This window comes from Hermetia illucens, chromosome 3 (assembly GCF_905115235.1).
Source record: "Hermetia illucens chromosome 3, iHerIll2.2.curated.20191125, whole genome shotgun sequence".
Lineage (NCBI taxonomy): Eukaryota > Metazoa > Arthropoda > Insecta > Diptera > Stratiomyidae > Hermetia > Hermetia illucens.
In genome coordinates, this window is record NC_051851.1 from 166346719 (window position 1) to 166362381 (window position 15663).

General features: G+C 44.2%; 1 protein-coding gene across 4 annotated transcripts in view; it reads left to right on the forward strand.

Annotated features, from left to right (window-relative positions):
* The window catches only part of LOC119652336 (epithelial discoidin domain-containing receptor 1), a 781389-nt gene that overhangs the window by 549088 nt on the left and 216638 nt on the right, over positions 1–15663 (forward strand). For all 4 annotated transcript variants that reach the window (XM_038056350.1, XM_038056353.1, XM_038056352.1 and 1 more), the window contains exon 7: positions 14676–14815. In XM_038056350.1, coding sequence (XP_037912278.1) covers positions 14676–14815 — 140 coding nt within the window. The remainder of the gene's footprint in view (positions 1–14675; positions 14816–15663) is intronic.

A 15663-nucleotide genomic window follows, 5' to 3' on the forward strand; every position in this document is an offset into this window, starting at 1 on the left:
CGCTTGCCGAAAAGTCTTCCAGAACTCGTCACCCGTCCACCAGCGCATCTAGAATGCTTCCCTGGTACCCTGGGCGCCGTAACGTGGGGGCGAATCAGGTGTGTAAAAATACCAGTCTTGTTCTCGCCGCTATTTCGAGAATTCGTTTCCCTCTGGAGTCTGAGTGAGGCATGCTTTATTCAAGTTTCCAGGCATTAAAGTCACCACCGACCAGGATGCGCCCATCTATGTCCAAGATAGTGTCCCCCAAAGCATCAAGCCTGCGTCAAAAGTCCGACATTGTCTCATTCGTTATCCTTAAACACCGAATCCAGACAAACCCGTCCCCTCGACCTTAAGCAAGAACCCTAAGAAGGGTGCCGTCCCGAACCCAGATGGCAGCGATACCTGATATGTGTGGGTGCCGTGAAACTGGGTTCTTGTTTGGGTACTGCTCACTGATGAGTGCTAAATCAGCTTTGGTCTCTGCTGAAAACTGCGCTAGCAACTCGTGAGCGGTTGTACTCCGGTGCATATTGATTTATGGAATGCGACTGCATTTGCGGCATGTTTTCCTTCTGTCAGTACCCCGACAGGTTGCAGACGTGTGCCCATAAACCAAACATCTGTAACATTTATTCGGGGCGGCCCGGATTCGTATCCTACACACTACCTAAACAGTTCAGAGTTTCTCGCTTCCTTGCGTGTTGCTCCCCAACTTCCGCCACAGCGAGTTTTGGCCTCGGGAGTTCGCAGAGGTGATACCAATCTGGAAATTGGTTACCTCCGGACATTCGCATTTAATAGTTTCTTTTACCTCGTTCTTTTATGTGAGACAGTGAAGGTCCCGGATTTCCCGAGAGCAGTTGGGTTCCAGGGTGGAAACCGAAGCTTTTTCTCCCAGAAGTCCCTTGATTGCTTCAAAGAACTTAACTTTATTTTTTGTCCTCGGGCCTAGTTCGACTAGGAATCCACCACCCTTCGTTTTACGAAAGGAAAACACTTCTGCTCTGCTATCTTCGGGTTTGATCCTGTAATGGATTTCACTGAAGACTTCCACAAAAGGCTTGTATTCCGTCGGTTTAATAAGCAGAGCTGACGATCAAGTCCTCCTTTGTCTACCCACCGTTTCTTTTTATGCTCTATTCTTTGTATCCGCCTTAATTTTATGCAGAGGTTTTCCTGATGACGCGGCGTGCTGTTGTGTCTTGTCGCTCTTTGCCTTCTTCTTTTGAGACCTGGAGAGTACTTGATTAAACTCTCTTCCAGATGTCCCTTCTTCCTTTCGTTTTTTTGCCCAGTTCGCTCTGTAATGGGCTATCTGTGACCCGGCTGACGCTCGCGGTGTTCTCATCGAGAGGCGTGGTTGTTTCTACTTCCCGCGGATTTTCTCTTGCTATTCGCGCCCGCTTTAAATTTGAAACTCTCCAGATCCATTAGCCTGTTTTTCATCCCTTTGCTGACGTTTTTCTGGAGGAACGTCGGAGACTGCATGTAACTAGAGCACTGCATGGTACTGTCTGGGTTCCCGTCTCCGTTGCAGGTACTCCGTTACTATCTGAGTCTTCTTCTCTGTTGCGTTGTGTTTGCCCGATGTCTCGCCGGGTATTTCAGACGTTGCTGGGTCTCTCGCTGGACACTGAGACGAGCAACGCATTTTCGTGCTCACTCTCCATTCCCACTATCTGCTCGTTCGTTTTGTTTCTATTCGCCATTTAAGTTTTTTCCCAGCGCATTGTGTGCAAAGGAGCGGATTGCAATAGTAAGCAACGGATATACCGTCGGGGTTAAAGCCTCTACCCCAGTGCCTTGAAGCCTGACCTACGATTAGCTGATCCCGGAACTTACGAACGAATCAGCATTCGCTCGGCGCAACGCGGTCTACTAATACCGGTTCAATGCAATGTACCCGACCAGGGTCCCGAAGGGGGTGGCTCCCGCTACACGCTACGACTACCATCTAGGCAGAGCTAGGCTCACATTACCCCATCGACAACGGCAATTCCTTGTCGACGGCTCCGTGGACTCCCACTGTGTCCCGGTGTGTATCGGTCATTAGCAGTTCACTCTTCACCGAGAAACTTTCTCGAGGCTACTATCAAGGACGCAGGTATTATGCCACTTAGAGGGACAGAACTACTTGCTCGGGCACTTCGGGGACGCCACTCCCTATAAGCGACCCGTTAAGGATCGTTGATGACGCCTGAGCGTGGCAGAATGATAGTAGGATGAATGGTAAAGGACAAATTTTGCTGAGACGCTTCCTCGGTAGTTTGAACAACCTCACTAAGATACCGTTAGCGAAATTTTTCTGAAGGCTTAGCTTGTCAATGTACTTATAAAGCTTCTGTTTGCCGATTTTTCAGGCATGGAAGCAAGTTGGAAACACACCTTTTACTCCCAATGATAAACTACAAACTGACACCATGCACCTACTTGTTGTATTAGACGACAGAATTCTCTACTACGTGTACAACTGACAGGGCGCTCTCAGCCCGGTTACTTTTGAGCCCTTTGGTACGTAAGCTCTACACTTCGAAACAATGAGTTCCAGTACCCAGCTCAAGCCATGAAGGAAACATCGAAACTTATCGTAATAAAGGATCTGATTCTTGGAATTTAACTTGTAGGGATTTGGTCTTAACACTGATCATAACATTGAAACTACTTTTGCGAATTATGAGACCATTATGCTTAGAATCACAGCAATACTAGGTCGCGGGTGACTGAAAAAATCACAAATGTGTAAGCGTCCAACACTTCGCTCATTTTGGTATTGATGTCAATAGTGTCAATCCAGTTTTCCCACCGGTCAACCTTATTACGACGTGCACCCTCACGCGAAGGTCACATCCTTGGTCGGTCTAACAACCTCAGCATTGAATAACATCGGAGCTCTGGTGAAAGTTTGCATAAATATTATCTTCATTCAGCAAAGATCAAAGAATGCAGTTTATAGTTTTATAGGTCCATTTCCTTACACGGAAATTACAAATGGCACCAACAATGATATCGCGGGAAAGCTGCGCCCTAGAAAAACGAACAAAGGTGGTAAATAGTATTGCTGACCCAACTAACCACGTATACTGGACAATGTACGGTAGGGTAACTCATATCATCGGCTGCCCAGAATAGTAGCCTAGATGCTTCGGTTCATTCGAAATTGCCAGGCACAATCTCGAAGAAAAGTCAAAATCGATCCCAGAACTGCGTAGAGCAACCACCATCATCATTAGGTTTATGCAGCAGGAACATTTCCCCAAGGAATTGAAGACTCTTGTTCGTTATATGATAATAAGGTACCAAAAAATAGCCCTTTGTCGATCCTAGCCCGGTTCATAGATGACGACGGGCTTATACGCTTCAAAACACCCAATATTGTTGCCACATTCGGACCCATCATCACACAGATAATTCCATCTATCCATATCGAGAATCTACATATTGGCCCACAGGCATTGTTAGCCATAACCCGACTACGCTACTGGCCAATAAAGGGCAAGTCGACGGCACGCGCAATCGTCCAGCGATGTATGAGATGCACTCGGGCCAAATCCAAGCTATTATCTCAGATGATGGGGAACCTACCTCCGCCTAGAATAAAATCCTCTCGTCCGTTCAAAAATTCCGTAGGTGACTTCTTCGGGCCTATTTGGGCCCATTACAAGGTCCGTGGAAGGAAACCCCAAAAAAGGTACGTAGCCGTATTTTGCTGCTTCGCATCAAGGTCGCCCATCTGAAAGTTGTCACAGACCTAACGACTATAGCCTTCATAGGAGCTTTATGTCGCTTCATACGCAAGGGCGGACAGTTCAGTAACATATTCTGCGATAACGCCACCAACTTCGTGGGGGCTAGCAATCAACTCCGCGAAATATATCAGGTCATACTGTCAAGACAAGCACAGAACCAAATTAGCGCATATCAACTCAAGGGCGCCGAGTTCCACTTCATTCCCCCTAGAGCACCTGATTTCGGGAGACTATGGGAGGCAGCTCTGTGAAACACCTTTTGCAACGAAGCCTCTCAGCCGCATCTTCAACTTACGAAGAGTTGGAGACGCTCATAATCGAAGTCGAAGCAGTTTTAAATTCACGTCCTGTAACACCATTGCCCGCGAACCCAAATAATCTATCTGCTCTGACCTCAAGTGCCCCTAAATGCGCCTCCTGATTATGCTAGCGGTTCGACTGAATCTGGTCTGCCAACGCAGTGGAAGCTCGTGGCACACATCAAAAATGAATTCTGAAAGAAATGGTCCCGCGATTACCTGAATGAACTGCAGCAACGCTACAAATGGAAACAAAGACTGGATAACATCCCAGAAGGGTTGATGGTTTTATTAAAGGAAGACAATATTCCCCCAGTGCAATGGCCCTTAGGCCGAATCATCAGGACGTTCCCAGGCGACGATAACCTCGTTAAGGTAGTTGAGGTCCGCACCGCCATAGAGATTGTCAAGCGACTTATCCGTACAGTGGCCCCGCTGTCCATTGAGTCCACAGTAGACACCAACGATCAAGAAAGAGCCTTCCTTCTTAGCACAGCTAACAGGACTAGTTACCCAATCTAGGCAGCTGGTATCAGGTTTTCTTCTCACCAAGTCACTGGCTCAAGACCAACAACTTAATGCTGACTTTGTGTCATCTTTTTGTTTCATTGACAATGTTGAGTATGTCAGTAGTCACCTTTCGAGCCACTTCGGTATTTTTAAACATGACATTAAGTTCTCCCAAAAGCCTCTGACTTGGATGCAAACATAGGAAGATGCCTGAAATGGACCTTTTCAGGTTTGCTGTAAAGCAGACCTAAAACAAATTTACAACATCATTCGTTATTGAACGAAGATACTTTTCAATGTACCTTTATTTTTCAAAAAGGACATAACCCAGATATCCCAAATAACTCATACGATGACTCGTCCACTCTTCCTCCACTGTCTATACTCCAACTCGGACAATCAATACCACGCTAGAGACAGCCAAACAGCAACAGACCACTTATATTATTGCCAAAAGCTCTTACCTGCAACCGTAAATATAATAGCACATAACATCCATTACACCTATTGATCTTTGACATTATTCCTTTTCAATATGCTCCCAGCAGACTGAAGGAAAGTATAAAGAAATTACGTTATTGCACAACCTGCTCCATATCGAGAACCTTCAACCGTCTCCGTATTGACATATCCACATCTGTGCCTCCGCTTCCCCTGAATCTATCTGTCTGTGCGCTCCTGGTGCTTCCTACCATTCGTCCTCATAAGATGAAAATAGCAAATTGCTTTGACATAAGAAGTAACAACATTTGTTTCGGATGGCTCTTGAAACCAATGATGACGACAATACGATATTAGGTGGATTCGGTTTTTTTCTTGGGTTACTTTTCCGTATTCCAATTCATTTCTGAACTTTTCCGCCACCGAAGGTTACGTACACATACACGCCCAGGAAAAATTGTTGCAGGAAGCAAAAAAAAACTAGACGACAGTAATTGACGTTTATTATAAAGGGAAAAAATAAGACGTTACGGAAGATAAAATCCAAGGACATCCAGGGAAAAAATCATCTAAATGCCAAGTAAACAGAAGGACGACATCTTTCTATTGTTTGCTTAGTTGCTTCCTAGGAGCATGTAATGTGTGTATGGTCCATTGTTTGTCTGTCGCCTGATTTTTTTTGCTTGTATTGTCCTTGTGCAGATTGAAAGTGATAGATGTTTCCCAATAAATTATAACATCCAATGACATAAGTTCCGATGCTTCGCTATCTGTTTATCTATCAGAGAAGCGGAGGCATCTCAAAGTGCTGTCGAGGATTCTGTGTAAGGACCGATGACAAGATCTCTAGTCGAGTGTAAAATTGTCTTCAGCGTAATTTTTGCACTATCTCCAGTGTCATCTCAAATGAACGTGTAATTTTTCATTCGAATTGATTTTCATATGGCGTTTCAGCTATCCTTTGTGCGTATCTGTAGATATCGTTACGTGAACTGATTGAAAATTTATCAAATTTAATTTAAACCTTTCTAATATATCTTCTCTCGGTGACTCCTCTGGGTAGGATCTGAAGTGATGAAAACGATTTCAAAGTTTTTCATTTGTAGGTAAAAGTGTGGTATTTGGATACCTCTATCACATTTCAGGAACCATTTGATCCCTACTTCAGTGTGTATCCAAATAAAATGCTTTAGCACAAAACAGAACGTCCTCCATTTATTTTCGTTGAAAAAAATTGGTTACCAAACATACTCCAGATCCAAAAATGAAGATATGAGAATTGCCATGCGTTGCCAATCCTCTTGCCAGGCCTCCTTTTTGCTGATAAAAACAAAACATAGGACCGAGTCTAATCAGAAAACCTGCTCAATGAATTTTGAAAACTTTCTCTATTGGTTTTTTTTTCTGGGAGATACAATTATTGGTTGGCACCTAAAGCCCTCTCGGCTTTGCTACAAGCCCATCTGGTGCAATTTGATCCCACCGTTATTCAGGTCGTACCCATACCCAAAACTCTTAAGGACCCTGAACTTTTGACGAGTCACCGCCCTATCGCCCTCATTAATGTGTTTGCCAAATTATTAAATTCGATAATCAAGGTTCGTGTCAATAATTTCGTTGATGAATACAAAATCCTGCCGGCCAACTGCTACAGGTATTTTGCAGACAAATCTACGTCTGCTTGCATTTATGATGTCCTGTTGAACATCCCGATAGCTAAGGAGGATAGGTTTCCCAATCTCAATCTATATCCTTTAATAGAAGCAGGACCACAATTCTGCTCGTTAAAGTTAGTAATCACACCCTTGTTCATGTCAAGTCCATCACCTTCTTGTTGGGAGGACTTGTTCGGTCACAGACCATTCAAACTGATTAATTTTGCAACTAGTTTTTCTTGGGGCCTTACACCTCAGAAGGGCATCAACCTCTATAACTCGGTGGTAAGGCCTATCTTGGAGCTTAGCTACGTCCACTAAGAATCCACCCAAATAGTTTGAAAACAAGCTTAACTCTATATCTACTTGAGAAGATGCTTGGGCTGACCAGCACCATCCCCCGGCACCAGATTTTTGCTTTGGCTTAGGAACCGTCGCTTTGTTTTAGGAGCCCTTTCTTGGCAGCCAAAGAACTTCTTAAACTAAAGAAAAAGAATCCCAAAACCTATAATTTGGTGGTACGAAACCCGGATGCTAAGATTGGTCTGTCCTCGATCTATAAGCCGTTCTGGAGCCTGTTTTGAACTTCCCGTGATTTCAAATAAGGTTCACGTCATCTTGTCTTATGATTTGGGAGAAACCTGTGGCAGGGCCCACGTGGCGGCTGCTTGTGGTAGGTTGACCGATGGCCTTAAATATATAAGTTAGTCTCGAAAGCTGTCTTCAGACAAATTGGTTCATCCTGTGCGATGATTGGTCCGGATGGGACCCAGGTCTCAAATTTTTCCTTGAATGTCAGTTTGGTTTCGGCGGCTGAACTTATTGATGTCCTTAACGCCATCAAGGTGGCTCTCAGGATGGTTGAAGAGAAGGTTGCTAACGTTACAGACTCTCTCCTGTCTTGTAAATTACTCAATCAAACTTTGCGATCGCACTACTTAGTGGGCCAAATGCATACCCTGACTTCTGAATCCTGTTCTAAATCACTGAAAATTCTCTGGTACCCGGCTTATGTGGGGCACCCATTAAATGAACTTGCCCATGTGAAGCCCCGTAAGTCTTTTCTCATGAAGGCCGTTCGGGAACACTCATATATGTAGTGGGGGGATGGTATTTCCAGGTAGTCTGGGATCCTGTGCATTGAATGGCGTTCTAGAATATTGCCTTGATTAAAAGGAATAACTTTTGTGGAAACCGATCACGACGAATCCACCCTGTTTGTGAAAGGAACAAAGGTTAAATAAAAAGAAGACTAGTTTGCTTTAATTCTCCAACAGGCCAGCCACACCTCAGCATTCTCATTCATTCAGTCTCAAGATCTCAAAATAACACTGGGATTTGAATGTGTGTAGAGATTCCAAAGGACCGAGGACACTACCTTGTGGTTCCCCACATTTTAATGTTGGATTTTGGGGAGCAGGAGTTTCTTTATTTATTAATGAATCTCTAGCTACATGACTAAGTACGACTTGAGGATTTTATTTATTTCTTTGATTTTGTAGAGCAGACCATCATGATAGACTTTATCAAACGCAAGCGCAACATCAAAGAGAACGGCGGAACAGTAATTTTCATCTCCCAGAGCACACCCTCTTTCAGAGATTACTAATATCTTCGACAGTTCCATATTTTCTCCTGAATCCGAACCGGTGAGAAGAAATAATTTCGTTTCATCCAAGTGTAATTGGATAGTAAAAATTTCTCGACTAGCTTTGACAATGCTTAAGGTAGACATATTGGTCTATAGGATGCGGAAAGGTTTGGATTACTTCTTTCTTGCACCACTCTCAGCATTTGGGAAACTAGTAAAGACGTATACATATACTATATGGTTACCATTTATCCCTTGATGGGATATAGCGCATCAACCACCCCTATTCGCCAACGTTAGCGGTTACCAGAAATATGCTTCAGAACTTCCCAAAACGCCCGCAGTCCTGCTTTGCTGTTCTGCGCCAAATGCGTTTAGGGCGACCCACTCGTCCGCTATCTTGGTAGGAGGGGAACGTCGGAACGTTGGGATGGATCACCTCCGATCAGGATCCCTTCATCTGTGCCTAAGATAGTGTCCTTCAAAGCATCAAGCCTGCGTCGAAAGTCCTGCATCATCTCATTCGGGCTAAGATAGATTCTAAAAAACGTTATCCCTGCACACCGGATCCAGACAAAGCCGTCGCCTCGGCCTTGGGTACGAACCCTAACGCGGGTGCCGTCCCGAAGCCAGATGGCAGCGGTACCTGATCTGTAAGTGTGCCATGAAACTTGGGCCTTGATTTTTTTCATTGCAGGTGATTTTTTTCATTGCAGGTGTTCGCTTTATGGCCTGCCTGACCGCTTTTACGGCATGTTGCCCTTCTGTCAGGTCCCCGACAGGTTGCAGATGTGTGTCCATTATCCAACAGGTGTAAGGAGTCTGCGTGTAAAGTTCCATCAGAGATGGGTTGTCTATCAGCTTATACATCACAGACGGAATGGGTTAGTTTTCAGGTCGTTGGTTAAGGTGGTAAGCCCTCGTCTCGATTATCTTTTTGCCGGTACCCAGGGACTTGGGTATAAAGGTCAACTTTAGCTACTGACTTATCACCAGCGCATATGAGGTGATTGATCATTCTTCCAAAAACAGGTCTCTATACCTACTGCGATTATATTCAAGTTACACGTTGTTATAACGAGCGGTCATTATTGATCATTCATCTACGGAGCCAAAAGACTGTTTTATTACTGCTTAGAACTATACGCTTGCACCCTGATACCATCTTGATATTGACAGTCATCCTCCGCGTATGGCAAAGATTCAACCTCATATTCCCATCAAAGAATCTAAGCTTCTAAAATCTAAAACCCTATTATCTGTGGAAAATTTTCATCATAGCTAGGAACTCTTATATTCCCAGTATCAGCACGTCATCCTGAATCGTGAGCAGAGCGCGCATGCTGTAATAGACCACCAACCGAATTCAGTGATACACTAAGGATGCGCTAGCAACAGAGGCATGCTGACAAGCTAGGCTAAGGTGGACAGTGGGAACTTTTAAACCACTGAAATCACCCGGGGTAAGTGGCATTTTCCCAGCACTAATCCAGAGAGGCCTAGGAATCATCTTAGAGTCTCTTCTAAGAGTGGTAAGGGGGAGCATAGCACTGGGATATCTACCAAGGGCATGGAAACGGACAGAAGTGGTCTTTATTCCGAAAGCGGGTAAAAAGCATCCTCTTCACCCTAAATCTTTCAGACCAATTTGCCTAACATCGTTCGTACTCAAAACGGTGGAGAAGGTCATAGAAAACTATATTAGAACTAACGTTCTAAAGTGTAATCCCCTACATCACTGTCAACACGCTTACCGGGCAGGATAGTCAACTGAAACTGCTCTGTATCAGCTGGCGAATATACTTCGGGATGCCATCGAAACAAAAGAAATAGCACTGTGTGCGTTTTTTATATCTAAGGAGCATTCGACAACACATCGCACACAGAGATACAGGATGCCCTGAGCCGCAAAGGAGTGGGAAACACCCTGGCACTCTGGATGGGCAAAATGCTAGAAAGCAGACAAATAGAGGTACAAACAGGTACAAATTCTATTATCATGAACACCACTCAAGGCTGTCCACAGGGTGGAGTACTATCGCCGCTAATGTGGAGTATGGTAGTGGATGAACTCCTGGACGTGTTAACTAATACTGGAATACAAGTCCAGGGCTACGCGGACGACATTGATTTAATTTGTAGGGGCAAATATGAAGATACCCTATGTGATAAAATCTAAACTGGACTAACGGTTACTAGTGCCTGGTGCAGGAAGGTGGGACTGCGGATCAATCCAGCCAAAACCACCATAGTACCATTCACTAGGAGGCGTAAACTTGATCACCTGAGAGCCATAAGGTTCCATGGTATCGAGATGAAACGAGAAACAGAGGTCAAATACTTGGGAATTACTCAAGACCAAAAATTACTCTGGCAGACACATGTCGGACCCACTTGTCGGAAAGCCACGACCGTTCAGATGACTTGTAGGTCCATAGCTGGAAAAAAATCGAGTTGCAGCCCGAAGATACTCCAGATACTCAGCACATAAGCCAGGGAATTACATAAGCTCCAAAGACTGGCTTGCGTGTATATCGGTGGGGCAATGAGAACATGCGCAACGGCATCCCTGGAACTCCTTTTGGAATTAACTCCTCTCCATCTGCACATACAGGTGCAGACAAGGAGGGCAATATTCAGGATGGCCGAGAGTATCAGTGAAGCGGGGAGCTCCCTAAACCGAAGGAAGATTGATATTCTTTCTAGGCGGTATCCGGAATTACTGATATCAAGGGATAACAAGACAACAAGGTTTCACTTTGATAAGACGTTTGAAACACGTAACAGGGCAACATGGGAGAGTGTAGCTGGGATATACCGCTTAAACTAGCAACTGTTTACTTGGTACACTGACGGATCCTTCACAGCAGAGGGAGCGGGCGCCGGTGTCATTGGTCCAAGAAAAATGTGCTTGGAGCCAATGGGTAAGTACACTAGCATATTCCAGGCGGAAATATACGCCATAGACAGATGTGCCTCCTTTAATCTCCAAAGAAACTACAGGGGGCAAAACATTGCTATTCTCACCGGCAGCCAAGCGGCGATCAAGGCACTTAGGTCCATGCGAACTCTGAACTGGTATGGGAATGCTTTGAGAGACTGAATACATTCAGCTCGTCCACTAAGGTCTGGATACTCTGGGTTCCAGGCCATGCTGGGTTGGAAGGCAACGAGGCAGCGGTCGAACTAGCCAAGAAGGGAGCAGGGACACCTCCACACGGGCCAGAACCCTTCTCTGGAATCGTAAATGGTTTCATGGCTATGAATCTAAGAAATGAAGAGGAACGGTTGAGGGAACTATACTGGTCGGGCCTATCAGGGATGGAGCAGTCCAGGGTGCTTATTGGGGGATACAAACCCATGCGCACAAAGGATTGCTTAAACCTCACCAAAAAGAACCTCCGAATCATAGTGGGAATTCTCACTGGTCACTATCGGCTAAACTATCACCTAGGGAAGCTAAGGATATCGACGGACACTGTCTGCAGGTTTTGTGCGGAGTGTGCTGAAAACTCTATACACGTCCTGGGACAGTGTCCGGCACTTATGCAAAGTAGGTTGAGGCATCTGGAAGAACACTTAATACCAGATGTAAAGTTGAAAGACCTAGAATTAGGAAATATACTAAAATTCCTGACGGTTATAGGCTTGCTTGAGATACTATGATTAATAGGTACACTATGACCAGTGAAACGGGCACAATAGTCCTTTAAGGACGCGGTGCGGCTTTCACTTTACAGAATCATAATAAGGATACTTTCCTCTGTTCGCCCCAAACAGAGGAAAGATGTCAAACACTACTTTCTTCTCAATGCACCGATGAACCCATGTAATGGACTCCCCAATCCGTCTTGACGCGCTGCTGAAATTTGTTCAACTCTAGATAAAGGCGTTGCTCCTGGGAAGTGATGTAACTAAAAGTAGGTCACGAGCAGTACAACCGAATGAACTACACAATAACCACGGTTATTCATTCTTAGAATAAAATAGTTACACCAACAATCTCTTTAAGCGCGAGAGTTCTATACTTTGCATTCTAATCCATCTTAACTTCCCATTCAAAAATGCAATCAGTCTATTTGATGAAAAACCCAAAACCATAAGATGTTGCCCTGATTAGTATGGAATACATCCCTAAATTCAATTTCCCCGGAATATGAAGACTTCTAAAAGGAAAACACAAGATAAACTTGATTTGAACTTTCAAAACTAACGTTACATCTATTCAAATATCCGAACCCATCGTTACCAGAAAAAAAAATCTTAAGATAAAACTTTCATCGTCTCATTCTCTTAGCATGTTCCCACAAAATCAGTTCCCCCGATAAAACCCTTAAGTCCCTGAAACAAACTATACAAGTGAGTGCAACAAGTTTTATTATCCTAATAAAAACTTCTTCATTACTAATCACAGTCCCGACCAGACGAAGTGGAAGCCAGAACCCAAGGAACAGCGAGCAAAGCCTAATAATGCTGAATGTATCTACTTAACTTTCATAACATATTCGCTAAGATTCTTATTGCCGAAATCTTCCATAAGCCAAAACTTAGTAACATGCCTCATATAAACACTACTAAGTAGGAACTCATAGACAGGAAGAATTTTCATAGCCCAGAAGGCAGAAAACTAAACCGCTAAAACAAAATTACCAGATCCTGGGGATGGTATGCACACCCGATTACGTGTGTATGTTATTTCACCCTTTTCGTCCTCCTCCTGCTTCCACTTCGATCTATTACTCCTTCCCGCCCATCTGAATGTGTAGTTGCACGTATGTACGGAGTAAAACTCTTACGGGTATTGCCAATCTTGCATGACGGCAAGGAGATATTAGGGATGAACTAGCGAAACTGGGAACATGTCCTGGAATTTACGCAACAGGGAGAGTGAAGCATAAGGACAAGCTAAAAGGTTGACGCAAAGATGATTATTTTTTATTAGCACTCTTTCTCCCCTATACACATACCCGGCTCCTCCTTCAAGCTGTACACAACACACTGGGGAATATGAAATTTCGCTTCGTGATGTCCTTTCGGGAGTATCATCATCATCATCGCCGGCATCATCATCATCATTCCTACGGTGCTTCCCTCGAGTGAATAAAAATATGTTATAATTTCCCAGCTAGTCGGGACTTGGTGTTGGCGTAGAAAGGACGAGTATCAGGTAGCGGGGAATATCACAGAAACGTGCCAATAAAAGTTGCATGTTTTCAGCCACAAAACGAAAGGATATGCGTTACTTTCAAGGCAAACATCAGGAATAGCAAAATTTTATTCAGAATCATGGTTAGGTCAACGCCACGTGTCTCACCAGATTGAAAGATAAGAAACTCAGCATCTGGTGTTTCTGTGTAGGTCGCGAAAAAGCGCTTACGTAAAAGTCCTTCCTCTTTGTACTGTATATCCTTCCGGTATCATCACGCTTTTCTCAAGCTCCCAGATAAAGGATACAATTCAAGCTCCCTTCAAAGTGCCTTTCGGACACTGTTTGGAGTATCTAGAGCACAGTCTGTTGCCATTTATTTACTTTCCCACCCATCACAGTCGCCCAACACCAAATGTGTGAACTCCACAAGAAAAGTCCTTGCCATAATTAAAGTTGTTAACACTCTGCAAGCCAAAGACAATTTAACCATCTAATCATAAAACAACAAGAGTGTGAAACGAGAGAAGCGACAAGAAGTCAAACAACCATCTTGAGAGATCCTTGCACACACTCGTCCGCCAAGCCAAGGGGTTGGTCCTGTATCGTTTTCCCGGTCGCAAGTTTATTTTGTCCCCCAAACCTCCTCCTGTTGAGATTTCATTTCACTATTGTCACTTGCCCGTAGTTTATACACAATCGTCCTTTTTCTGTGTGTGAACTTTTTTCTCGTCTCCCGTAAAGTTTTTTCCTCTATTCCATTTATTTTTTCCTTGCTCGACGGCTCACCGTTGCACTTACTGCCCGACTAGAAAGGATCAAGCCAGGAACAGTGCTAACGACAACAACAATGATGACGATAAAATTAAGGGCAATTATTTTACTGAGTTTTATAATGCAGTCATTATTATATTCTCGAGTGCACATCTGTCCTGCTTGGTGGTCGGGTCCTTTTTTTTTTCTTTGCTTTGTCCTTAATTTACGGTAACGGAGAAGTGTAAAGTAGGACGTTGTCAAAGGGGTAAGTAAGATTGATGTGGCGGTGTAGATTGGAAAGAAGCAAAGGCAAGGTCTCCGAGCTCCGTTCCTAATTGCAAGGATGATGGAAAAGGAAATAGGGCGAACTTAGTTTGATTGTAACAATAGTACGGCGCTTTGTGCTATGCAGCACTAGGATTAAATTTAAGTACTCCGGGAATTGGCTTTTTTTTCAATGGTGGAACTAGGCCGCCGAGTAAAAAAGCATTTTAACAAGTTTGCCGTCTTTTATCCTTTATTCATGTGTGCCTCTTTTTCTTACAGGTCTGGCATGGGTTGGATGGAGGAATGATACCTTTGGAACGGCAGGCAAACCTGTGGTAATCGTGTTTGAATTCGATACCGTACGAAATTTCAGTGCTGTGATTTTGCACACGAATAACATGTTTTCAAAGGATGTACAGGTGAGTTTCTTGGTTATAAGTGACCTATTTCTTGACTTACATGAGAATTATTGAACAATTGCGTGGAAAGGTAGAATGGACGTAATGAGTTAGAATGTTGGAGTATTTTTCGACCTTCATCAACCGCCAGAACAGAATTATATATCACAGTCGGGAAAGCGACTGTAATTCACCCTTTAAAATAATAGATTAAACGAAAGGGTCATCATCACCATCATCGTCATCATCAACAGCGCAACAACCGGTATCCGGTCTAGACCTACTTCAATAAGGAACTCCAGACATCCTGGTTTTGGGCCGAGGTGCAAAAATTCGATGTCCCTAAAAGGTGCCTTGCGTCCTTGCCTGCGCCATCGCTTCATCTGAGGTAGGGTCTGCCTCGTCTTCATCAAGGCCAAAAGTTGACGGAGTGCAATCGATGGTCGATTTGTTTAAAAGTGGTCCCGTCTGGTCCAGCTTGGGGACCGCCTTCCCCGCAAACCAGGTACTTGCACCCACCATTTCGTGCGACATTGCTGCATTGAATAATCTGCAATCTGTTATCGTTGGTATCCTAATGTAAGCTGTGGGAGCCACTGTATCGCCTGAATACGGGTTCCGTCCTTACTTGGCTGTTAACATCTCCCAAGTATGATTTTGGTATCATACTTGGAATAGGCTTCGAGTTTCCGCTCAACTGGTATCCTTCTCCGACTCTACAGTCTCTTTTGCAGGATCGTCACCGTCAATGAGACTTATATTTCGAAATTTGCCTCGCAGGCGCAGAGTGCAAAGCCGTTCGCTTCTGTTTTCAAAGCCGATAACAATAGGTTTCACGTTTTAGCTAAGGAACCTATTCCGAGCGCATG